This window comes from Eptatretus burgeri, chromosome 2 (genome assembly GCF_056783735.1).
Source record: "Eptatretus burgeri isolate ZD-2024b chromosome 2, Ebu_testis_v1, whole genome shotgun sequence".
Lineage (NCBI taxonomy): Eukaryota > Metazoa > Chordata > Myxini > Myxiniformes > Myxinidae > Eptatretus > Eptatretus burgeri.
In genome coordinates, this window is record NC_140962.1 from 114,093,027 (window position 1) to 114,119,146 (window position 26,120).

General features: G+C 41.6%; 1 protein-coding gene across 1 annotated transcript in view; it reads right to left on the bottom strand.

Moving 5' to 3' along the window:
* LOC147032866 (uncharacterized) overlaps positions 1-21,971 on the bottom strand; it is a 44,336-nt gene extending 22,365 nt beyond the window's left edge. The window contains exons 1-6 of the mRNA XM_085870806.1: positions 21,659-21,971; positions 17,177-17,284; positions 16,891-16,971; positions 16,505-16,596; positions 8,461-9,296; positions 8,275-8,374 (exon numbers count right to left, since the gene is read on the bottom strand). Coding sequence (XP_085726932.1) covers positions 8,275-8,374; positions 8,461-9,296; positions 16,505-16,596; positions 16,891-16,971; positions 17,177-17,284; positions 21,659-21,744 — 1,303 coding nt within the window. The 5' untranslated portion in view covers positions 21,745-21,971. The remainder of the gene's footprint in view (positions 1-8,274; positions 8,375-8,460; positions 9,297-16,504; positions 16,597-16,890; positions 16,972-17,176; positions 17,285-21,658) is intronic.
* Positions 21,972-26,120: the final 4,149 nt, after the last annotated feature.

Sequence of the window (26,120 nt, forward strand, 5' to 3'; positions counted from 1 at the left end):
GTGAACCTTTTGTTCGTCATGGATAGATTACGTGTAATGTTTTCCCTTGATCTGTTCAGCCACTTAAGAAGATTTTTGAAGGCGATTTATTTATTTTTAAACATGGCTGCCAAATCACATGACAAAAAATAGCTTCATTTTTTTTTCTTCTGTGGACCATTTTATCCCTCGATGACCCTCAAAAAATTTTCATACTGATCAGATGTAGCATTAAACATGTGCAATGACATCATAAAAGGTACCAATGTCATTAAATAAAAGTATTTTTAAAACTCCCATGAGTACTTGCCATGTGCCAAGTTTCAATTTTTTCCTTGCTGCAGTTTCAGAGATAGAGGTTCAAAGTTTAGTTGTTGTTTTTTTACATTTTTTCCAACATGACTGCTACACCATACGACCTGTGACGTCATAAATATATTCTACTCGAGTCAAACCTATGGTGAAAATTTATCTAAATCCAATAAGGGGTTGCAGAGAAAACACAAAAGTTCTGTGCGGACAAACAAACAAACCCAAATAAAAAAAGTCTCCTTTGGCGAGGGTAACAATTTTTTTTTTTTAACAAATTATCGTTAACGAAAACAGAAAAAAAAACTATCCAGGCAACTTCAAAAAGTGCGAGGTTAAAGAGATAGTTAGAACCAAAACAGCTTACACCACCAAAATAAAGGAAATAGTCGCATCACATTTATAGCCAGCCAAACACGCACCTCACATTACCTTTTAATGAGCAACATTTATATTTCAACAACAAAATCAAACTTCTTCCATCAGCTCAGAGATCCACAAATGCAGCAGAAAAGCCGACAATTCTGAACGGCATCGGTCATCAACGGCCAACTGGGTACGATTATGGATGCTTATTCTGCATTTTATTTGAGAGTTTGCTCTGACGAAGGGTTGCTCCGCAGACTTCAACACCCTGTTGAGAGCATCCATTATGGAAACAAAAATCTGATGGTTCAAGGACAGAACTCCAATGGATGCGGCAGGAGCTTCAATTTTAACGAGCATTCAATGGATGCTCTGGATGTGCTCCACTGGTGCAGTGAAACAACTTCAATTAGCAAAGCTCATCATTTGTTGTGAAAGGTTGTAGGCATTTAGTTAGTGCTCATCAGTTCTTGTTCACCTGCAACAAACAAGTGCAGGCCCTTCACAATTCCAAACTAGAAGGGCACTCTGTGGAGCACACACCTCCGCTATGCAATGCCTGATCTATGAGAACATATCCGGCCCAATACATTTTTCAAATATCATGCAATGTGTCGTTTTTGGCCCTATCTCTCAATGGTGAAGAATCTCTTTAAAAATCAAAACTTGTATCCAGATCTTCAGAATCGAATCAATTTGTCCTTGCCACACCCAACATATCTACCATGTTTCATACGGATCCGTCCACAACTTTTTGAGATATCCAGCAATACATTGGTTTGGTCCCATCTGTCAATGGTGAAGAATCACTTAAAAATATCAGATCTGGATCCAGATCTTCACCAAAATTTGAAAAAAAAAAAATTCACACCCAACATGTCCACCAAGTTTGGTCTGAATCTGTCCACAAGTTTGATACATCATGTTATATATCGTTTTGTGGCCCTATCTCTTAATGGTCAAGAATCGCTTAAAAAATTCTAGCAGTCAGATCAATAGCCAGATCTTCACCAAAATCTAATCAATTCGTCTGTCACACACCCAACCTGTCCACAATTTCATCTGGATCCATCCACAACTTTTTGAGATATCCTGTACAAAGACAGTAAGGGGGTGAAAACCTCCTTCACCTTCGGTGGCGGAGATAAAGATGGTCTGATCAAAAGCTAGGCTACTGTCACAGCAAGGTTAACAGAGGTGTTTGGATAATTCGTTTTCATAGTGTACCCCGAGGGTGAATTTCTCATCAGAAGTGACGAGGTTTTTGCCAATCAATATGGGTAAGAAAGTCTTCCCTTCGAGGCAAAATCATGTTCACAGGTCCAGGGTTATGCATGAAACTGACTTGTCATTCATTTTTGATCTGCCCAGGTAGGCATCCAGTTTGCACAAACTTTACAAAAACAGAAGCAATTGTCGACTGTGGCTGCATCACTCACAGTCCTCTGAACAGATATTATGCAGTGTTCTTCCTAAATCCATCACAATCAAGGAACTTCAACGCAAGAGGCCATGAGGTCCAAAACAAGTGCAAAGTCTGCCAACCTAGGGCTTTGTTCATACCACAAACCTTTAAATGCTGAACCTACCATTTTTAGTCTTTGCTACGACTCGGCCGGGGTGAGCTTCAAACCACACCTCCCAGACTCAGAGCAGATGCTCCAATCAATATTACACCACCACCATAGATATCTGGCATATTGTGCTGCAAAAACTTGCCATTGAATGTGGCTCAAATAATCTGTGCTTAGATGTTGAAATACAACATCATGCAGGCCTCCCCCCCCCACCCCCCTGCAAATTGATTTGGGTGTCTTATTCCTATCCAACAGATTTGGACCATTGCGAGAATACCAAATCAATACGAACAGCCAGAAGTCAAAGATGTGCTTCCAAGAACCACAGGAAAAATAGAATTCCTCTGCAAGGAGGTTCCATCAGGATGATTCCAACTACCTCAGCAATTTGCAAATTAACCATAGAGTTGCAAGTTTCATCCTCAAATTGTTGCAAGATTGCAAGGAATACAATCCTCACCATTTAATCTCAACTACCATGCAAAAAATTTTTAAATTAAAAAAGAACACATTCCACAAGAAAGGCTGACAATATTAGCAACTCAAGCTTCAGCAACTAACATTGGTCACCTCCACTCATTTGTTCCTCTTTTACCCTGCCTGTGGAATCCACTTCCACATTCTCTTCAATCTCATTCTTGCTTCCAGGTCAATACAGTAAATCTCAGATCAGGTCAGGTCAGGGATGGGAGCATGCACCAGAGCAGCAAGTCACTGCGTCCTTTCCACCACTACTCCAGGGGCCTCAGTCTGGCCATCCCCCAGGCAGATGCATGCTCCATCCCCATCTCCGAGATGCTGATCAATCTGCTACAACCACAAGGCACGTGGTCGGCCAATTGACATCCTCCACTCATGAGGTTCCCTCGCTGAGAATCTGGTGAGCAGGGTCAGAGTCAGGAAAACGAGCCACATGTTCATTCAGCCACAGCTGACACTCACCGACTATGCAGGTAACAAATCTCATTTGAGTCTCTTCGCAACCACTCGTTGGATACAAAATCCAACCAGCGATAGCCAAGGATTCTCTAAAGAGACCTGGTACCAAAGGAATCAAGTCTCCATCTCAGATCCCTGGTTAGAATCCAAGTCTCACATCCATAGAGCAAGACTGGAAGCACCAAGCAACTGAAGACTGACTTTCGCCCTCCTGCACAGGTACCGACAGCGCCACACCCAAAGTTTCAGTGAATCCATGACCCCCCCCCATGCCAGACCCAGATGTCTGTTGACCTCTGGCTCACAGGCAGCAGACATGAATATCTCCACAAACAGGTACAGACAGGATAGCAGCATCCAAGATGTCATTGAAGTCAGGTCAGACAGCAGATGTAAATCCACAATCAAAAACCAAGATCTTTTCTACCCTCATTAACCAAACCCAACTCCACCCCTTCCTAATTTAGTTTTTCCCTCCTGAGAGTTTGCTTCTGTGTCCATCTTGTCCACCCCATGTATTGGCCCCTCACCCTCATTTGTCCGTCTTTTTTTTTATTTTTTAAAATCTTTCAGCCCTTCTGTTGGTATCTTTCCCTCCCACTTTCTACTGTTCCTTTTGCTCTGTTGCATCTCATCTGTGTTCTCTTCCATGAGTCTTGAAAAATAAAAGAATAAAAATATTTGGAACTCAGTCATTTCAATGGCAAAAAATGATACAGAATGGGCAAAAATTTCTGGACCACAATTTACCAAACATGGTGGAAAATGGTAATAGCTTCTGCATCTGTATTTGCATCTGCTCCAACTCAGACATTCGCAATTCTGCTTTGACCGTCATGTCAGACTACAAATTGTATGTGCCGATTTTCCGCTCAACATTTAGCATTTACATGAAACAGCATGGACAAACCACATCAGTGGCATCCTGGGGGAGGAAATTCCAAGTGCCCCAATGAGTGTGGAGAGAAAACAGAAGCCATTAAAAAAAAAAAAAAATTCAAGTCATCGCTGGTACCCAGACTGCTCTGGGAAATGTCACTCTGGCTGTGTCTGATATAAAGTCCAGTATTTGTCTGCATGCAATTGTGTTCACTCCTCCATGAACCTTTGATACTAATGGAGAATAATTTTTTTTTTTTTTAAAAGGGACAAACATCTCCAGAAACTTGCTTATAATGAGTGCGCAGTATTTCATAATCCCCTCCCAACAAATGGGAATGAAAGATTGATGCATCTGGTGAAGACAAATGTGTGGTCAGACCCTCAAGAAGCTCAGGGTGAAGTTTCCAGTTTCACAGGTGGAGGGTATACCTGGGAATTAAAATTCTCAACAATATGTAGGTACGTATGTATGCATAGTACAACATAAAGACAAGCATGGTCAAGCAGTCCATGAAGTGGTGAAGCCGTGCAACTACACATTTATGTTCTGTTTGAACGCAAATTGCACCCTGACTTCACACACATACACCTTAATTAAGCCGCCGTCACACCTTGACGTTTTAGCCAGCGTATGGCAACGTATCAAGATGTATGTAAAGCGCTGGCATACGCTGAACTATTGATGTTTTTTTTTAATTTTTGGGCATATAATAACGTGTTGGACGTATGCATAATGTATTAGTCACGTACACAGAACGTTTTAATCACAAAGATAACTTATACCAACGAATGCTGAGTGTGTTGTCAGCGTTCACAACCTATGCCCAACAATAGTCTAACTTATTCATAGCGCGGCAGCGTATTGCCGACGATCACATGGCATAGGCTATTAATAGGCTGCGGTTCGACGATTCAAATCATAACCGCAGACATCGAAGTGTGAAGCCGCTGTCACACCTTGACGTTTTAGACAGTGTATGCCGACTTATGAAAAATTTTCCGAACCAAGCTGGCACACGTCGAATAAGTTATGGGTAAGTTTTGTATACGTTAAGAGCATGCTGGCATACATCGTAGTATGCTGGCATACGTCATTGTATGCCGAGTACGTCGAGAAATTTTCAGCATGTTGAAAATTGACGTACAACACATTCCGCATACGCTGGCATAAGTTGTAGGCACACTACGCAATCGTTGACACGTTACTTGTAAGTTACTCATAAGTCGAAACGCGTCAAGGTAATGGTGAGCGTCAGTGTTCGACTCCGGTTTATTTTTTTTTTTCTTCGGAATGACAATTATGATTTAAATCGTTGAGCGGCAGCCTTTTAATTATATTATAACCGCACTAGAAATCAAAGCATCAGCATGACCATCATACCGAAGAAAAAAAAACCAAAAAAAAAAATCCAGGGAGTCTGGAACACCGTCGCTAACCATTACCTTGACGAGTTGACTTATGAGTACCTTACAAGTAATGCATGTCGACTCGTGTCAATGATCGCGTAACATGCCTACAACACGTTACTCAAAGGTTAGAAATAAGTTTCGGGTACGCTAAACATTACCGACGCGTTTCGACTTATGAGTAACTTACAAGTAACATGTGTTGACGTGTCAACGATCGCGTAACGTGCCTACAACTTATGGCCAGCATTATGCGGAACGTGCGAGTCATACGCTGGCATACGTCGGGAAATTTGTCTAACAGCTCGGCGAACTACAACGTTTGCCAGCATACTACGACGTATGCCAGCGTGCTCTTAACGTATACAAACTTACCGATAACGTATTCGACGTGTGCCGGCGTTTTAGCCCAATTTTGCACACGTCAAGCATACGTTGGCTAAATAGTCAAGGTGTGACAGGGCCTTTACAAAACACTGGAATGTACCTTTCAACCATTTAGAGTGCCAAGACCCATTTGACCGTTGAAAACCCTTCAAAGTTTAAATGCAAAAGAATGAAAATACCCTGAGGATGCAAAACATGAAGACCGAGGACTCGAAAGACCAGCAAAACTCTTAAAGCCCCTTTTACCTTCAAGATCAATTCAACAACTTTAGACACCTCAAGTTCCCTTCACCCTTTTGGTGCGTCAAACCATTATACATTTACACCCCTTAGACCCTTCAAACAGATTAGACAGCTTGGACCTGAAGACCACTCAAGGACCTTTTTGCATTACAAATGAATAAATCACCAATATTAAAAATAAATTTGTACCAAAGAAATGTTTGTATGATTGAGTGCAAATCATGCCAACACAACAAATCTGACAAAATTCTCCACAATGACATGTGGCAAAGCCAATCCACACAAGCATCACTATAAAAAATATATAGGGGCAATACCCTGGGTGCTTACCTTGTCAGGGATGGATATGATAACGAGGGAACCACTGGTAGGCATGGATGACTCAAAATATGAAATGGAGAAGGTAAATAACCATGGTATTTAAAAAAAAAAAAATTATAAATTAATGCCGTGAACAAGCTTTGGTGCATCATGGGTGATGAAACTTGTAGTCAAGTTTCATCAAAATCGTGTGTGTAGTTTCAGAGAAGTTGCAAGTATTTGTGGACAGAAACGGACAACGCGCCATTCCACAAGCAACCCGGAACTACGTTCCAGGTAAGCTAAAAATCGGGGCAATATACTTGGGCACTCACCTGTTAGAACGATGATACTGACAGTCAACACGGCATGGAATCTGCAAAATTTACCAATGAACCAATGTTATTGGCCCAATTTTTTATTTTTAACATCATGAACAAACTTTGGTACGTCATGGGTGATGAAGGTTGTGGCCAAGTTTCATTGAAATCACGTGTGTACTTTAAAAGAAGTTACAAGTGTAGACAGACAGACCATCCCATAAGCTGCCCAGAGCAACATTACAGTAGAGTTTAAACTAGTGGCAATTGCACTGGGCGCTCACCTGCGAGTGGCTAGATAAGATAACCAAGGAACCACAAATATGTAACAGGGAAGAAAATAAATACCTACTTTGGTGGAGGGGGGAGCCTATTTTTTTTTAAATGTCACAAACTTTGGTACATCATGGGGAAGAGGGTTGTAGTAAAGTTTAATTTGAGGAAAAAGCAAATACCTATTTTGTTTTGTGGTTGGGGGGGGGGGGTGGGTGGTCAAACCTGGACCCACTTAGACCCCAATTTTTTTTTTTAATGCTGTGAAAACTCGAGTTGCAACATACCAAATATCATTTTAGCCAAGTTTGGTCACAATCCCATTAGTAGTTTTGAAGAAGTTGAAAGTTTACAAATGGCCTTATGGACTGATGCACCATTACATCCCATGAACTCCCTGGAACAGCATTCCAGGTGAGCGAAAAACGAAAAATAGTTCATCCATGAAACCGTGCCATGAAGCCTTAATTCCAAAGCCTTAATAACAATTACCTACTGTTTGAACATCATTTGCACCTTGACAATCTATTGCGTACCATTGGAAACTTTGAAGTTTCTTTCGACACCATGAGACATCCTTTACAGTTTAGACCTTAGATTGCTCTACACCTGTAGAACCCTGAAGATCCCCAAGACCTTGAGACCCCACCCCACGAGACCCTAGAGACATGCTAGCTTGGACCTTTAAAAACCGTTTTTACATACTTGATGTTACACCCTTTTGACCCTTGAGACACCAATTATTTTAACATACCCTTTAGACCTTCTAATCTAAAAAGTTTGAGGCACACCATGTAAACATCTACACTCTTCTTGCAAAACAGACTACACTTACATCAGCAAGTAATGCACAAACTCAACCAAACCAGAGAGTGTGGGTACTCTGCTAGTTATACACAAAATAAGATCAACGGCTTTTGTACCATCAGATAACAACTCAACCAAATAAAGAAGAGATTTCGCTCATTTGTATTTATCATTTTTCCTCAAACTACCATGTGTCATTGCACCAACAGATGACCAAATTAATAAAGCAGGAAGAACCCTGCCAATAAAACTGACTTGCATCCAAAATGCTTGTGAAAAGGTGGATTGTAGCATATTGGTGATTTGTTTTTTTTAACGTCTTTTTTTTCCACCTTGGCATAATGCATCATTAGGAGAGCAGTTACACTGCACTGCAAAATTTCACTTCAAAATCAATAAACATTCTCTGCAAAGACTTGAATTATATCAACATTGCTCAAGATTGTGTTGTACATTAATCATTTTGGGGGTTTTGACAATCTTACCCACTTCGTCGTTTTCTGCATCAAGATCTTCCATCATTTCATGTTGTTGCAACTCCAAGTTCACTTGTTCCTTTGTTTGTAGCTTCACATCACAGTGCTCCTTCAATGCAAACAAGTCACTTAAAATCATTATGCTTGCCCTTCAGACTCACACGAACAAATTCCTTTCCACCCAGGCATTTTCACCTCCTCCTGCATTTTCTCCACTCCTCCATTTGCATTCCCCTCATCTGCACCACCACTTCCCTTGCCCTCGTCACCACCATCTCCGTCACGCTCCTCCTTGCCCTCCAGACCATCTCCGTCACGCTCCTCCTTGCCCTCCAGACCATCTCCGTCACGCTCCTCCTTGCCCTCCAGACCATCTCCGTCACGCTCCTCCTTGCCCTCCAGACCATCTCCGTCACGCTCCTCCTTGCCCTCCAGACCATCTCCGTCACGCTCCTCCTTGCCCTCCAGACCATCTCCGTCACGCTCCTCCTTGCCCTCCAGACAATCTCCGTCACGCTCCTCCTTGCCCTCCAGACCATCTCCGTCACGCTCCTCCTTGCCCTCCAGACCATCTCCGTCACGCTCCTCCTTGCCCTCCAGACCATCTCCGTCACGCTCCTCCTTGCCCTCCAGACCATCTCCGTCACGCTCCTCCTTGCCCTCCACATCACCATCTCCGTAGCCCTCCCCCTCCACACCAGAGTCTCCATTGCCCTCCCCCTCCACACCTTCATTTTCAACATCTTCCAAGTCCATTTCCTCTGCATCTTCAGACACAGAAGACACTTTGAGACCTTCACCTTCATCAATTTGGAGTGCAACATTCTCATCTTCTGCAGTCTTCACCTGCCTGTCCATTACAGCAGGCTCTTCCTCTTTGGGTTCAACAAAGCTCACCACACTGTCAGCCAGATTTTTCATTTCCATTTTCACATCCCCAGAGCCAAACTTTTTCTTTCCTTCCCAGTCTTTTTCCTGCTCTTGAGTCATTGCATCATGAACTTGCTCCAAGAGCTCAACTTTTGCTTCTTCTGTGAAGAGAAAATAAAATCAATGAAACATCAAGCAGGAAGCAACTTGAATTAAAATGCAAAAAAGTGAAGTAGTGTAGCTGAATACACAAGATTCCTCAACTGTGTTTTCATCTTATCCATCCATAGCCATAATAGGCCATAGGAGCATTACAGAAGACTTGACTTTCGAACACCAATCCAATCTATTTTCTGTGATAATGGCATTTATTGAACTTTGCCCTGTCCATTCATTCACATTTCCCATCCAAGTCTTTCTTGGTCTACCACTTCCTCTTTTCCCTGGTACTCTTCCATGGATAAGCTAATGGTAGAGTTTCTCTGTGGCAAGTTACATGGCTGAACCATCTTCTGTTTAACAACCTGACTAATGCAAACTGTTTGAGCTATTTGATGCTTTATTTAAATATTCCTCTGATGAGCAGCGTCTGGAATTCATAGAATTTTACAACATTTCATTTCAAAAGTATTGGTGTTCTTTTCAGGATTACCAATGACCATGTTTCAAATCTAAAAACATTGCATAAAATATATAAATGAATCCAAAGTGGAAAGATAAAAAATAAATAAATAAATAAAATGTATACATTAAAAAAAAAACCGTATGAATAATAATTGCTCTCAAAAGCCTGATCTTTATCACAACTGCGATTTCATTATTCGTCCAAACGAGTGTAAGCTTCAATGTCGATGTTGCGATTGCTATTCTTGTTTTAATTTCTTTATTTCCCTTGTGTAATAATACTGCATAAATATTTGAAAGTCTGAACATATTCTAGGTCGATACCTCCATTGTTGATCGGAGCTTTAAATTTGGTGTCATTTCCCAGTTTTCACCACCTTGTTTTTCTCTGCACAGATTTCCATTCCATATACAGTACTCTTGCAGTTTGATCCAATCTAACAACTCTCTCAATTATTTTGTCAGAGCTTGCAAGTAAATTAATGCCATCAGAAAATTTCAAGTTTGTTATACTTTGTCCCCGTATCCTTATACCAGCCAAATTTTCTGGAGTCTCGGTCATTATTTGTTCCAATAATAAAAAGAGCTGGTGAGAGAACACACCTTTTTACCTGAAGCCATTCACAATAAACTTTACTTTTTGCAGGTTCATAAAGTGATCTTATTACAGGAATTAAATTGACAAATGTTATATTTTTGCATCGTAAGCCAAAGACCTTTCTTGCCAAACTCTATCAAAAGCTCTTTTTTAGGCAATGAGATTGAGATACAATTCTAGGTCATGGTCAGTATATTTTTCTATGAGGATTCTAAGATTACAGATATGTTGTTCCTTGCTGCGACCTTCAGTAAAACAACCCTGAGTATCAAGTATATGTCCGGGCATCGATTTCATGCGCATAAGCAAGATTTGTAGAAAAACTTTACGAGGATGATTAATGATCATGGTTCGATGATCACAACATACCTCAAATTCTCCATTTTCAGTAGAGGAATCACTATTGACTCAGTCCACTTTGCAGACTTGAGAACTATGTTGCAAGTTTTATGCAAAACATCCATCATGGCTTCTCCACCTGCTTTTAACAATTCAGCACGAATATTGTCAGTGCCTGGAGATTTGCCAATTTATTAATCGCTTTTTCTACCTCTTCTCGAAATATTGGTGGTAGCTCATACAGCTCTCCAACTTTAACTCATCTATATCACAATTATACTTACAAAGCTCTAAGCAATACTGCCCCTATCTTTCTAAAACTTCATCCGGTTACCTCCACCACCGAAGGTGAAGATGGTTAGGTTTTCACCCTTTTGTCTGTGTACGAATCCAGATTAAATTTTGTGAACAGTTTCGGTGTGCAACAAGGACAAACAGATTAGATTTTGGTGAAGATCCGGATACAGATCCGACAAGAATCTAAGCGATTCTTCACCAGAGAGATAGGGCTCAAAACCGATATACAGCACAATATCTCAAAAAGTTGGACAGATTCAGATGAAACTAGGTGGACATGCTGAGTGCGACAAGAATTTATTCAATTTGTTGAAAATCCAGATTTGATAATTTTTTCAAGTGATTCTTCACCATTCAGATAGGGCTAAACTAATATACAGCACAATATCTCAAAAAGTTGTGGACGGATTCAGACGAAACTTTGAGAGGTTGGGTGAGTGACCGAGACAAATCGATTCGATTTTGGTGAAGATCCGACTACCAGATATTTTTTAAGTGATTCATCATTGGAAGATAAGGCTCAAAAACGATATTGAGCATGACATTTCAAAAATGTATTAGGCCAGATCTGTCATCATGGATCAGGCATTACAGGGTGGAGGTATGCGCTCAACTGAGTGCCCTTCTAATTTTTGTCTGTTCTTCTGACTGGCATGATGTTAAGAGTTTTCACGATATTACATCCTTTTTTGTTTTATTTTCATTTAAATCATTCAATTTCAGAACATTGCCGATTTATCCACTCTTATTGAGCACGAGATATTTCCCTTTTCATGTTCTTGCATAGTATCAATGTCCATTAATTATCAAAACGTTTGGCCTCAAGTTCCCTTCTTTCAACGCATTTATTCAAAACTTGATTCATCAGGATTGCTTCTTTTTCCGAATACCCTAATTATGGTTACATGTGCAACATTTTCAAAGGTTCCTGCAATTGTTTGTACGTTAGCAATAATCAAATATGAAGCAAAACATCCACCAACTTCTGCTTTAAAACATTCAGCTATTGTAGCACACGTCAATTTTTCTCAATCATATCTTACTTGGCCATTTTCTGCTTTTCCTTCTCAACTTAATTTTCGTCATAATTAAGTTCATGATCATGACCAATATCTGCTCCAGGATTTAAATTAAAAAAAAAAAAGGATTTTGCACCTATTTATACATGATTGGAAACAGATACAAGGCCACCATCCTGTATGCTTCATCTTATCAAGTAATAAATTAGTTTATGCAAAGAATGTACCAGCTACATTAAATGGATGAACACATGATTTTTGGATGGTGAAAGTACATTCACTCTTGTTAATCACTGGGCAGTTATACAAAAAAAAAAAAAAGTACATTTGGTTCCCTTTACTCATTCGGATATAAAGTCATGCCTCATGGAAATGCAAGACAACATGCGAGAACCATTGACAGCACAGCAGCAGGTCAACACAGAATGCAACAAGGGGTTATATTAAATCAACACATGTGGAGATCTGTGAAAGGGAGAGGTATGGGGTTGGGGTACACAAGATGGACACAACTGGGACTTTCAGGAAGGAAACAGGGAATATGAAGGTGGTGGGTTTGGGTTGGCTTAATGGCATAGAAAAGATCATGGTTTTGGATGGGGGAAAGATGAGATGGTGGTGAACAGCTATTTTGAAGACCTTGAAGGAAGAGTGGGATTGAAGAGTCTGGGGGAGTTTTTGTTCAAAATGCAGGGGGGAGGAGGGGTCAGCACATTGATGCCACGAGTCAGCACAGCGAAGAATCAGAGCGAATGACTACAGGCCGGGACCCTTCCCATTTCAGAAGCTCAGTTCAGCTGCATCCAGCAGCACCATTACACTCATTCTTACACCATTCCAATAGGGTCTTTCTCTACCATCTCTCGTCTACTGTGGAAGCACATGAGCAATCGGCACTGTCAAGTACCGAACAACCATTCTTTTCAGAGCGAACCTTAAATCTTCCTCTTACACCACGCTGCACGACACTTGCACTATGCAAGATGGACACCACAGGGACTTTCAGGAAGGAAACAGGGAATATGAAGGTGGTGGGTTTGGGTTAGATTAATGGCATAGAAAATATCATGGTTTTGGATGGGGGAATATAAGATGGTGGTGAACAGATATTTTGAAGACCTTGAAGGAAAGTGCAATTGAAGAGTCTGGGTGAGTTTTTGTTCAAAATGCAGGGTCAGCCATTAATGCCATGAGTCAGCACAGCAAAGCAAAGAATCAGAGCGAGTGACGACTACAGGCCGGGACCCTTCCCATTTCAGAAGCTCAGTTCAGCTGCATCCAGCAGCAACCATGACACCATTCCAATGGGGTCTTTCTCTACCATCTATCTCTCGTCTACTGTGGAAGCACACAAGCAATCGGCACTGTCAAGTACCGAACAACCATTCTTTTCAGAGCAAACCTTACATCTTCCTCTTACACCACGCTGCACGACACTTGCACCCATCACCATGGAAACCTTCAGTATTTCTCCCTCCTTCCCAATTCCTAAGCATTTTGGGTTGGGCAGGTCCATCGACCGTGCCAGGTGTCAGATCACTAATCCTCAACTGCTTCTCATCTCTCTGGGCTATTGTGTGGGTGTGCGATAACACAAGTTAAGATTGCACAAGTTGATTCAGGGTCACTGTGCAGTCTTTTGTGAATATTGCATACAAATTCTTTTGCTGCACCCACAAATTCCTTACTTTCCCCTGCTGTACATTGGCAATAAATCCCAATACTGTGCCACATAACTTTCCTAGGTTTGTCAGCATAAATGTGCTTGTTATAAACCCAGATTGTTTTTGTCCTTTCCTCCATATGTTGGTCTGGCATGGTGCACGCCTTAGCTCAGCCAGGACATCATCTTACAAAATATGCATAATAGCTGGTGCATACTTGGCAGCTCCGCTCAGCTGCACCTGATACGGTAATGCAAGTATGCATAGAGGGCATGATTTCACGACAAGGCAACTATGCATTCCAAGTTAAACGGTTGTAAAACAGAGGACACTGGGTCATATGGTCAAGATATTGGTGTTTGTGGTCGATTAGCAACCCGCCACATGAAGTTATTCGTGTATGACGGCCTGTGATTCCCAGTGAGTCCGGAGAGGAACCAGGGATATCTTCCCCGCGACACTGGGTCCACGACTATTTTGGGGAGCAACTAACTCCCCACCCACTCCCATAGACTTCCTTAGGACCCAAGTATTTTTAATGCTATGAAGAAACCTTAGTAAATACTGGGCAATGAAGGCTGTGGTCAAGTGTCATAGAAGCTGCATGCGTTTATGAACAGATGGATGTGCAATTGCACAAGCTCCCCAGAAACTATATTCTGGGAGCGAAAAGGTGCAGAAACCGATACGCTCAACTACTGACCTATCAGCAAGGTCATGGAATCTATCACGGTTGAAATGAAAACCTTCCTTTTCTCGAACCTAATCTTAGATCAATTTGGCTTTTGACTGGGTCACTTCTACTCACCCAACAATGGATGGATGCTCTCAATGTTAGACATTACTTCAGCTCCATGTCTCTGGACATATCTTGTACTTTTGATGGTTTAGAGAGCCGGGGAGAATGCCAGTCTGTGCCAATGGCATCCTAGACCAACTCCACACATGGCTTACTGACTTCCTCCACAGTCATAACCATGTGGATCTCAGCAGAATCCTTTCATCTCTCCCTGTCAAGGCTCGAGAGCCCCAAGGCAGTGTTCTGGGCCCAGTCCTACGCTAAGCAATCATGGATCTCCGACTGGAAAATCGTCCAGCTATTTGCTGACGACTCCACCCTCTGCCACAACATTCCTCATCCCTTTCTTCAGACCTTGACAAAAAAAAAATAATAATCACAAGCTGGTCAAACTCTTGCAATGCGCCTTTCAATCCGAACAAATCTCATACCCTCATCACAAGCTCTCGCCGAAAACCATCTGGCAACCCCTCCCCACCCACCAATCTACTTTCTAAGCAATCATCTTGAGGAGGTTCAGTCATTCCACCATTTGGGACTTATTAGCAATGATCTTTCTTGGACAAACCACATTTCAATGTTGGGCTCCAAAGCCAGTCACCAACTGGGCATCCTCAGTCATACAAAGCCCTTCCTTGGCACACCTGAACTTTTAACCTACAAGGCCTTCATAAACAGCTTGTAATGGCTCTCCTGCCTCATCTTTCTCAGCTTGATGCTGTGGAAACCAAGGCCTTCAAGACCAATGGAATCTCCCACACTGAAGCAGAGTCTCCAGGCCCATCACTTCGCCATCGCAGACATGCCAGTGGTCTCTGCCTTCTACCACCTCCTTTCTGGTCTTGCACCCTCTGCCCTTTCCATGCTTTGCTTCCTCCCCCCAACCCCCTGATCAACCCTCTTCTAGTAAAACTACCCAAATGCAGGATCATCTCACCTCCACTCATTTGTTCTTTTTTTCTGCCTGCAGAATCAACTTCCACATCCTCTTAAATCTCATTCTTCCCTACAGATCTTCAAGACAGTTGTTCACCACAATCAGACAGTCCCCAATCCAAAACCATGATCTTTTCTAATTAACCACACCACACAAATCCCTCTGAGGTTCCAGTTTTCCCTCCTAAGTTTCCTTCTCCATGCATGCACATTTTGTGGCCTATGTCCTGATCCATTCAGTGTACTAGCTCTTCCAAAAGCCTCGACGACGTTTGCAAGAAAAGAAAAAAAATAATAAAAAGGTTGACCTGTGAAAAACAATTTTAAAAATGGCAATGTTAAGGATTTATAGATGGAAATTAGATTTTGAAAAAGGTTACAACCAAAGGATGGCCTCGTGAGCATTAAATTGTTAATATTTCAGACATTTCCTTGAGCTAAATTCTGTTTTGAACAGAGAAGAGATTATTTGCTTTATGCACAAGCAGAACAGAAAACCAAATTAGGCAGAATAACAAAGAGAAATGAACGATTTTGTGCAAGTTTTTATTTATTTATTTAGAAAGGATCAAGTTGTCTTATAACTGTTTGACGATGCAATTTGATAAGGCAATCTTTAAAACGATTAAAAAACATCAGATAAAGTAAACCAGGATCTACATTCATTTCATCATTTATGCCAATTATGGATTTAGAGCAAGTAAATTTGACATTAAAACATTCAAATGGGACAGAACATTCCTCGACTACCAAGGGAGCAGACAAACCAGGAGAGGAGGATTGATCAAATTTGATGTTTTCTCCAACATAACCAGTATCGACGAAACATTTCCAAACATTTCCCAGATGGGAATTACAAAGAGCGAAAAAAAATACATGGACACAGCCACACGAGTTGCCAATCAGTGGATATTACATCACAAGTTAACAATTAAACCACTTTGTATAGCCTAAACAGTGTAAATTGAAAATTTTTTTTTTTTAAATCCAGCATTATGAAATTCCATTCAACTCAAGACTAAACATTGGAAGAAAGGAAGGGAAAAATAAAAACAATTTTTAAAAACCCAATTACAACACACGTTTCACATACCATCCAGGCTGTCCTGCTCCACAAAAGATGCATGGCTGTCATCAGTGTTGGGAAGTCCTTCAACTGCATCCCCAAGAACATCTCTCTGCATTCTGTATGCAAAAGAAAAAAAATTCAGCAGAAGTTAGATTTTCTCACTGCAGAAAAGGCAATAGAAATTGTCAATCATTTAAACCAGTGTAAATAAAATACTATTTCAATTTTCAGAAAACTATAGAAGTAAATAGACTTTTCCAAGCAGCAAAAAGTTTATTTGGATTTCTTTGTGCAGAAATGCAATAACAATGTAATTTTTTTCAAAATCACTCACAAATCCAAATTCCAATTATTTAAGATTTGTTTTCAAACCAATATCCAACAGATATAAAATCATGAAATACACCAACCTTCCAATCTCCAGAAGGGCAGAGCCATAACACAAGTATGCCTCGCCACATTCATCAGAAGTTTCACCAAATGTTGCTGCACTGGAGAATGAAAATTCAGAAGGGAGATCAGAAATCAACTTTGATTTGGGAAAGGGAGCATGGTTACACTATTTCTAAACATGTGACTCGGGATGGCTGTGAATGAGAGCTCTCAATGCAACACGAACACAAAATATTTTGTTATCTCAGACAATTTGGAGATGCACATAAACAAATGCACTAAATTATACAATGGAGAACATACATAAGTGCGCAGGCTTCACCAAATGCATCGACAGCTTCAGTAATACGCTTGCAAATGATGTGGCTACGGCCCGAGACCAGCAGTGCCTCAGCAGCTTCACGCACTTCCCTGCAGAGATCAACAAGGAGCAATCAGTAGTTGATCGAATGATTGGATATAGGAGAGCTTAAATATAGACAAGTATGAACAGTCCAGAAAGATGCAAACAGTTACAGCCACCGTGGCTCAGATATCCTGGTTCAAATCCAATTCAGTCTGCGTCAAAAGCTCCCGGAGCAGTCAACCGCTTTTAGACCTCCCACCCCCCCTACCAGATCAAAGTCTGAAGACCAAGTTACCACACAAAGAGTGTAAAAGCAGCTGTGTTATGCCGATAGGTGCCACATGACTACATCTAATCATTAGCAGAGCGAGCCCAAGTCACGAGACGCAATCTTCTAAGCTGCATGGTCTCCTTAGCACGTCTTTATAAACCATGAAATGAAGCATGGTTCACTGCTGTTCATGCCATTTGATCCTCAATGACCAACCAACATCATCTTGAGTACGAGAAGGTGAATTCTGTTTTCAAAATCTGCCCATTCTAAATTTGCTGGCTATACCACATACAAATACACTACATGGCCAAAAGTATGTGGACAACCCTTCTAATTGGTGGATTCGGCCATTTCAGCCACATCCATTGCTGACATGTGTATAAAATCAAGCAAACAGCCATGCAATCTCCATAGACAAACACTGGCAACAGAATGGGCCGTACTGAATAGCTCAGTGACTTTGACGACTCAGCCCCTTCCTGTTTCAGCATGACAATGCCCCTGTGCACAAAGTGAGGTCCCTACAGAAATGGTTTGTTGAGATCAGTGTGGAAGAACTTGACCTCAACCCCAAACACCTTTGGGATGAATTGGAACTCCGACTGCGAGCCAGACCTCGTCACCCAACAGTGCCCCACCATACCAATGCTCTTGCGGCTGAATGGAAGCAAATCCCCGCAGCAATGTTCCAACATTTAGTGCAAAGCCTTCCCAGAAGAGTGAAGATTATTATAGCAGCAAAGAGAGGACAAACTCCATATTAATGCCCATGATTTTGGAATGAGATGTTGGACGAGCAGGTGTTCACATACACTACATGGCCAAAAGTATCAACAAAATAAAATTTATTTTACGTTTGCAAAGATGTTGATTCTTGCTCAGTAGCATCAAAACATTTATTTCAAAATTTTGCTGAATAGTAAAAACAGATTATGCAGTCAAATTGGTGTTTGCCTTTATAACTATGAACTTGACATTCATTCAATTTATTTATTAGAAACTCTTTAAAATTATTATTCTTGTTAAAAAAAAAAAAAAAAAACATGTCCACTTTTTTAGGCTTGATCCTGTCCCTTTATGCCGACACCAGCTCACCTGCTTCAGAAATCACATGCTTAGCAAGAATGGAAGTTGCGGGGGTGCAAAGGTATTTCCTGGCCAGTATATGACGTTGTGGATATAATTCATTCACTCTCCATCACAGCAGAGGATCATAATCATTCGTGAGGATGTTGGCTTCCTCCAAATATCTCCACATTTCAACAACAGCATCTGTCCATGTCAATCTCAAGGCTTTTGCCTGTGTGACAGTCATCATGAGAGCCCCAAAAGTAGACTCACAGAGGCTTAGTTGCTTGCAGGGTGGTTGAGAGATTGTTCACAGATGTTTCTTCTGCAATCCAGTTATCTGCAGAGCGAGCTTCTTCACCGAACTATTTCGTCCAATCAGCTTCAGGGTAAAGGTTGGAAAGCGGGTCAGGAGCCACAAGTGACCCAGACGGCAAACCCTTCATACTTTTGCACATCTGCAACTTGCATCCCTGTTGAGCACAAATTGTCTGAAGCAGGTGAGCTGGTGTCAGCAAAAGAGGAACAGGATCAAGCCCAAAAAATGTGGACGTGTGGTTTTGGAGTAATAATTTGTAATGGTTCCCAATAAATGAATGAGTTAATGTCAAGCTCTCAGTTATAAAGGAAAACACCAATGAGACGATCTTGTGCATCATCTGTTTTACAATTCAGCAATATTTTGATGCTACCAAGCAGGAAGGGAAGGGTATTGAAAGTGTTAAGGCAGCCATTTGTGCTCTACAGTGTTTAAGTATACAATTCAATTAAGTTTTAAAAAGATTATAAAGATTGGAGAAAAAAAATTTTTTTAGAAGTTTACCACCATTGATGTAATGTTTACACAATCTTATTTTTACACATTATATTAGTTATTTGTGCCCATTTGCACCCTTTATGAGGTCCTCAAGAACAGCGAGATTACCGTTTGGAATGATTTTTTCAATTTTGATTGCCAGACAGGTATAAAGACTCAAAAATATCTCGTGCATCCCTGTGCATGCACCATCGGTACGAATTCAAAGGCAATGTGTTGCTAAAGTACAGATTCGTTTTCCAATTAGTGTTTAAAATAAAACACTCAATTGAAATAAAGGTCATTCTCAATCATAAACCAACGTTTGTAGATGGGACAAAATGAACCAATCACTCAACCCCAGCCCGATCAGCACGTTTTACAGTCCTATTAGCTTGCTTTCAATCAGCAATGTCATGGAATCAATTGCAGGTTTTTTTTTTTAACTTAAGAAATCTAAAGATTTCGTAAGTATATTGATGACTTCCGTCGTGTGCGTGTGTGCGCTAACTCGAGAACGGAAGAAGCTACCAATGTCAAATTAAACCATGTGATTCAGAAGGTTGATGGTGAGCGCTGATTAGATTTTAGTCAAGTTGACGATTTGGTAAGTACCAGTCTATGACTGCTTGTTACTTACGAAATCTAAAGATTTCGTAAGTATATTGATCAGTTCCGTTCTGTTTGTTTGTGTGTGTTTATTTGTAGGCACGATAACTCGAGAACGGAAGAAGCTACCAATGTCAAATTACACCACGTGCTTCAGGAGGGTGATGGCTCGTGCTGATTAGATTTTGGTCAAAATCGGTCAAAGGTCAAGGTCACAGTGAGGTCAACGATTCGATTTTTATGGTTTGGTACAGAATCATCGTAGAAACTTCTGGTTTGAGTCACTATTCTCGAGACAGCTTTTATTAGACAAGGTCAGAGGTCAAGTTGACGATTTCGTAAGTACCAGTATGACTGCTTGTTTGTTTTAATGCACAATGTCAAGGCTCGTACAAGACCTAATACACAGAACGTATCATGAAGGGAGCAGGTGACAAGAGGGGCGGGAGAGGGAAGCACAAAACAGTGGGGAACAGACATTAGATCTGTGGAAGGGAGAGGGATGTGGTGGGGTGGGCTTGGGTGCACAGGGTGAACAAGATGGACACGACAGGGACTTTCAGGAAGGTTCTTTATTAGATGATATGAAATCTTTCCTTTTCTCCAACAGCCTCAACCCAGATCACCAATTTGGTTTCAGACAGACAAAAATCACAAGCTTTTCAAACATTTGGAAGAAGTTTTTCAATTGTGACAAATCTCGCTCTCAATCTCTATCCAAAAAGAGCATCTGACAAACCCTCATTCAACATCACTGTTCTTTTTTTTTTGTCCTCCACTGATTTTTTTTTCCTTCCTGTGGAACAGAAGTCCACATACCCTTCAATCATTCAATCACATTCTTCCCTCAGGTCTTCAAGACAGCTGTTCACCACCATCTTAGATTATCCCCAATTACAAAACCATAATTTTTCTAACCTTGTTAAACCCCTCCCAAACTGCCAGCCCCCCACCCCCCACACCGAGTTTCCTTCTGTATCAATCTTGTCCACCCCATGAATTCTCTCCTAATCTTTTCCACCATGAGATGGCCAGACGGAGGTCCCAAGTGGACGCAGCGACGCACTGCTCCGGGACATGCTCCGGGACATGCCCCCATACCTGACCTGACCTCATTCTGCACATCTCCTATTTCGACCTGTCCGGCCAGACCGCTGGGCCGATCCGGCTGAAATTTGGCAACAACGTCCCTCTCCGGACTGGTGACAGGAATTGCGAAGCTCGATCCGGTCACGTGACTTCAAGTATGTCAAAATGGCCGACTTAGTAAATTTTTTCAAAAAAAACAAAAAAAAAATTCTCCAGACCCACCAGTCAGAATGCCACCAAATTTGGGTTACATTTGGCCATGGTCCAGATAAACTCGTCATTATATATATATATATATAATAGTCTCAAACACCACAATTTAAAACTGTCAATCTTTATTTTTTCACCGTCCAAGACTCACATCCATACATCGCAACTGGAAATAACAGAAGCATTCACGACCCCCCCCCTCCTCCCTCCCTCCCTCCCTCTTCCTTCGTATCTCCAGATATTGGTCTATCCTCCTCCTCCTCCTCCTCCTCCTTCATGTGCAGCACAAGATTGTGGGTTGCATCATTGGCTGGGGGGTGGTGGCTGCGTCACTGATGTAGTGCAAAAATAAATAAATAAAATAAAATAAAATAAACCTTCACAGAAACTTACTTGGGTGTTCGTTTTTCTTTCTCCTCCGACGCGTTCGATTCCGAAGTGTCGTTGGACACGAGTGTTCGAGCACCGACGTGAGCCATGACGTCCGACGGAGAGAGTGCTGCTCCAAACGTGCTGATGCGTCACGATTGCTCCCCTCGAAGTTTAAACCAAAGACCCCCACCGAGCGCAGCGCGACGCTTTTTATTATTCCAGAAACAGCAAAACGCCCTCAGAGGAAACATTTAGCAGAACGCTGAGGTGATTATCGCCGCTAATTAACCACAAGCGGCCGCACGTGCTCCCCGATTCGTGACGTCATCCCGCACGTGCTCCCCGATTCGTGACGTCATCCCGCACGTGCTCCCTGATTCGTGACGTCATCCCGCACGTGCTCCCCGATTCGTAACGTCATCCCGCACGTGCTCCCTGAATCGTGACGTCATCCCGCACGTGCTCCCCGATTCGTGACGTCAGACGAGCCGTCTTGGATTGTTCACGAACAAAGGGAAACTCCATGTGAAGCTGCGTCGTCGGTTGTTTCGGTGTCCCGAGCCGTTGCCCGTGTTGTGCAAAGCTTCCTCTAGAAACCGAGAAGGTTGTGGTGAAGTTCCACTGAAATTGTGTGTGTAGTTTCAGAGAAAAGAGCAAACACCGATTTTGAGGGTGTCAAAAGCCCCCTGTAGACCCCCCTTAATGAGTGCAAGTTTTGATGGGGTCAATACACCTTCATCGGGCTTGTCGCGAAGTTTCATCAAAATTGCTCGTTCGGTTCAAGCGATAATGATTGAAGTGTTCACCGACTGACCATGACTCTCACACCTGCAGACTGCTCGATCACATTCGAGCTCACCTGACAAGTGCAGGTGAGCTAAAAATGCAAAAGGATGCAGGGATGTGACTCCAAAAAGTATGCAACCAAGGTGGGGATGGTCACAAGAAATTATCATGTGAAACTTTCTTTGAATATAATGGTTGTCTCGAGAAAAGACCAGGCTATATTGAACACACACACACACACACACACACACACACACACACACACACACACACACACACACACACACACACACACACACACACACACACACACACACACACACACACACACACAGTCTTTTCCAGGAATAACCATTATTCAAAGATAGATGTAGAGATGGTTTCACATGATAATTTCTTCTGACCATCCCTACCTTGTTTACATACTTGGAGTAATATCCACACATCTTCTTCTTCTTGCATTTGGCTGCTGGGTAGCTATCATTTTGTTTGGGCACAACTCTGCTGCTGATGCTGTGCCCCAAACCAGTACACTGGTCTTAATTTCACCAACCTCAGAAGGACGATTGGCTGAGTCAACCCCACCTGGTGTTAAGTTGGCAACGGGTCTCAAACTCAGAACCCTAAAATCCCAAACCAGCCACCCTAACCATTTTAAACCAGCCCCAGGCTCACTGCTGGCAGTGATGACCGGGTCCCAAGACATCCCGCTTTCATTGGACGCTTGACCCTGATCCATGACGTTTATTATTATTATTATTATTCAATTCAAAATGGGATTAAAATAAATTCAATTCAAATCAAAGGGAAGACCAAAGAAGTACAAGCATTGCAGTGATCAGAAGTAACCCGAACATGCAAAAAGAAAAGATGAAGGTCCATCACGAGGAACTTGGATAGGATTTGCATTTCAGCTGCAACTCCTCTGCCCTCAACCCCATCCGGGAACAGCCAAGTGAGCCGAATTCAAAAAAAGAGGAAGAAAAGAACCCAGATCAAAAATTAAATAATTCTGGCTGCCAGACCATGTGTCTGATGAAGTTGAAATTTAAAACATATATTCCCCATCACTGCTAGATCATAATTGTGAAGTTTCACATCGATTGATTAAGTTGTTCCTGAGAAAACATTTAATATTGTTCTTCAATAAAATATGGCTGCCAAACCATGTCACCGATGACATGTGTGTAAACCTTTTGTTCCTCATGGATAGGCAGTAATACGTGTATTTTTGTTTCACCTTTCACCTTTTCACCTTTTGTCTCAACAGTAATAAGTTTCACCTCGATCTGTTCAGCCACTTCAAAGATTTTTGATGGTTATTTATTTATTTATTTTTTAAACAACATGGCTGCCAAATCACGTGACCAATGACTCCAATTGTTTTTTGTTTTTTTCTGTGGACCATTTTATGCCGAGATGACCCTCAAAAATTTTCATACTGATCACATGTAGCCATTCTACATATCCAATGATGTCTTAACAAAGGTACCAATGACATAAAGAAAAACCCATTCCCCATGAGTTGTGGTTCCAGAGAAAACATTCTTGAATATTTTTCTTGAATCCAATAGGATGGCCAAACTATGTGACATCAATTATTCCTTAACACACTCGTACACACATGGCTTGTGGAACATTTGTGTGAAGTTTTCCCTCGATCTGTCCAGCCTTTCTCAAGAAGATTTTTTAAAATATGTTTTAGGCTAAATCCAATATAGCAGACAAACCATGTGACCTTTCAATAAGAAATTAACAAACTTGTAAAAGGATGTCATGGGGAATGTGTGTGTAAAGTTTAACCTCAATTAGTCCAGCTGTTATGGAAAAGAAGATTAAAAAAAAAATTCAAAACAATATGGCTGCGAAACCACATGAACTTTGACGTCATAATAATATTTTTTCTGCAGTGAATTGTTGCGGAGATGAGGCTGAAGGAATTTCAAATTTTTCCGATGCAGTGTTCTCCATGTCGAATTTTCACTGGGATACCACTTCACCGATGATGTCACAAACAAGCTCAAATGAGCTAAGATCCTCGTCCTCTTAATGATGACGTCATAAAACGAATATGACGTCATTGTGATGTATCAGGTTTGCGATAAATTATCTGTGCTAATGCCCGGCTTGATTCCCGCAAACAAAATTCAAACAGCTTGCCTAGTTTCGGAGATAATGGTGGAGGCGATTTCCATTAGCGGCGATATTATGACGTCAAATTTTTTTCTAGGAAGAATTTCCAAAATCGGAGATGGTTACTGCCTGCACGTGGGCTTTCTGCATATACATGGCAAGTTTCACTAAGATCTGATGAAAACTCTGGGTTGTGAAACAAAAAAATGTCAAAAAATAGGAATGACGTCATAAAATTGATATGACGTCATAGTGATGTATCGTATGTGCGGTAATTCATCTCTGCGAATGCCCTGTTCGATTCCCGCAGACAAAATTCAAACAGCTTGCCTAGTTTCGGAGATAATTTTTTAGGCGATTTCCATTAGCGGAGATATTTTGACGTCATAACTTTTTTTCTAGGAGGAATTTTCAAAATCGGAGATAGTTACCGTCTGCGCAGGGTATTTTTACATATATATGTCAAGTTTCAGGAAGTTTCGATGACAACTGAAGGCTGTGAAACAAAAAAGTCACAAGAAGAACAACGTGAGTAAGACTTGGAGATCCTCAACGAGGATCTAAAAATCACACATCTTCCGCACGAGGAGTTCTTGCCATGTGCCATGTTTCAATTTTTTCCATAGCATGGTTTCAGAGATACAGAGGTCCAAAGTTATTTGGTTTTTTAAAGATGGCGCCCGTACCACGTGACCGATGACTTCATAATTATCGAAAAAAAATCCAGGATTAAAACAATAAGTTACCCAGCCTTGGCGGCTTGCTACCCAAATACAGACGTAATAATAATCATCTATCTTTAATTCCAGCAATCTATGTGTGTCTGTCTGTCTGTCTGTGTGTTTGGCTGTCTGTTTGTCTGTCTGTGACTGCTATTTCTTGACAACCACTGGTTCGATCTAATTGAAACTTGCCAGGTATATTGCTGGGGACCTGTGGATGTGCCTTTTCAAGGTTTGATATTAATCGGACAAGTGGTTCCCAAGTTATGGCCATTTATTTATCCTTCAGTCACATTTGGCTCGGTGGCCGTAGGGTCTAAAAAATCTACGGCCACTAGCAATATAGGGCGACTGCAGTATTTCCATGGTCACACAATGCAGCAGTCACATATGTTTTTATTTTTCGGGGAGCCTCACGGGGTATTTAGAAATTGTGGAGACCGAAAACGTGGGGGTTCCGTACGGTCTTTGATTTGATGTCGTACGGTGACCTTAGGGCATCCCTGCGGTGGCCATAGAATTTTCAAGGCAGACGCAAGCCTCAAGGTGCCTGCAAGGCGACCGCAGGGGGACCGCAGGGGAGCCCTAAGGCGAACGTGGAAATAGTGCGGCCGCCGTAATTTTTTGGGGATTGGCAAAATTCATTTTTAATTGATGAGCCTATGGAAAACGCACGGATAACGCAAGCCCACCGTACGCCCTACGTACGGTCGACGTGGAACACATCTACGTCATGGCTACGGCTTGTCGAATTGCTACGGCCAACCTAGAAATGAAAAAAGTTATAACTCCGCGCTTTAATTCCTCGGAGACCCCTACGGCCTGTAAAAGATAGCCATACG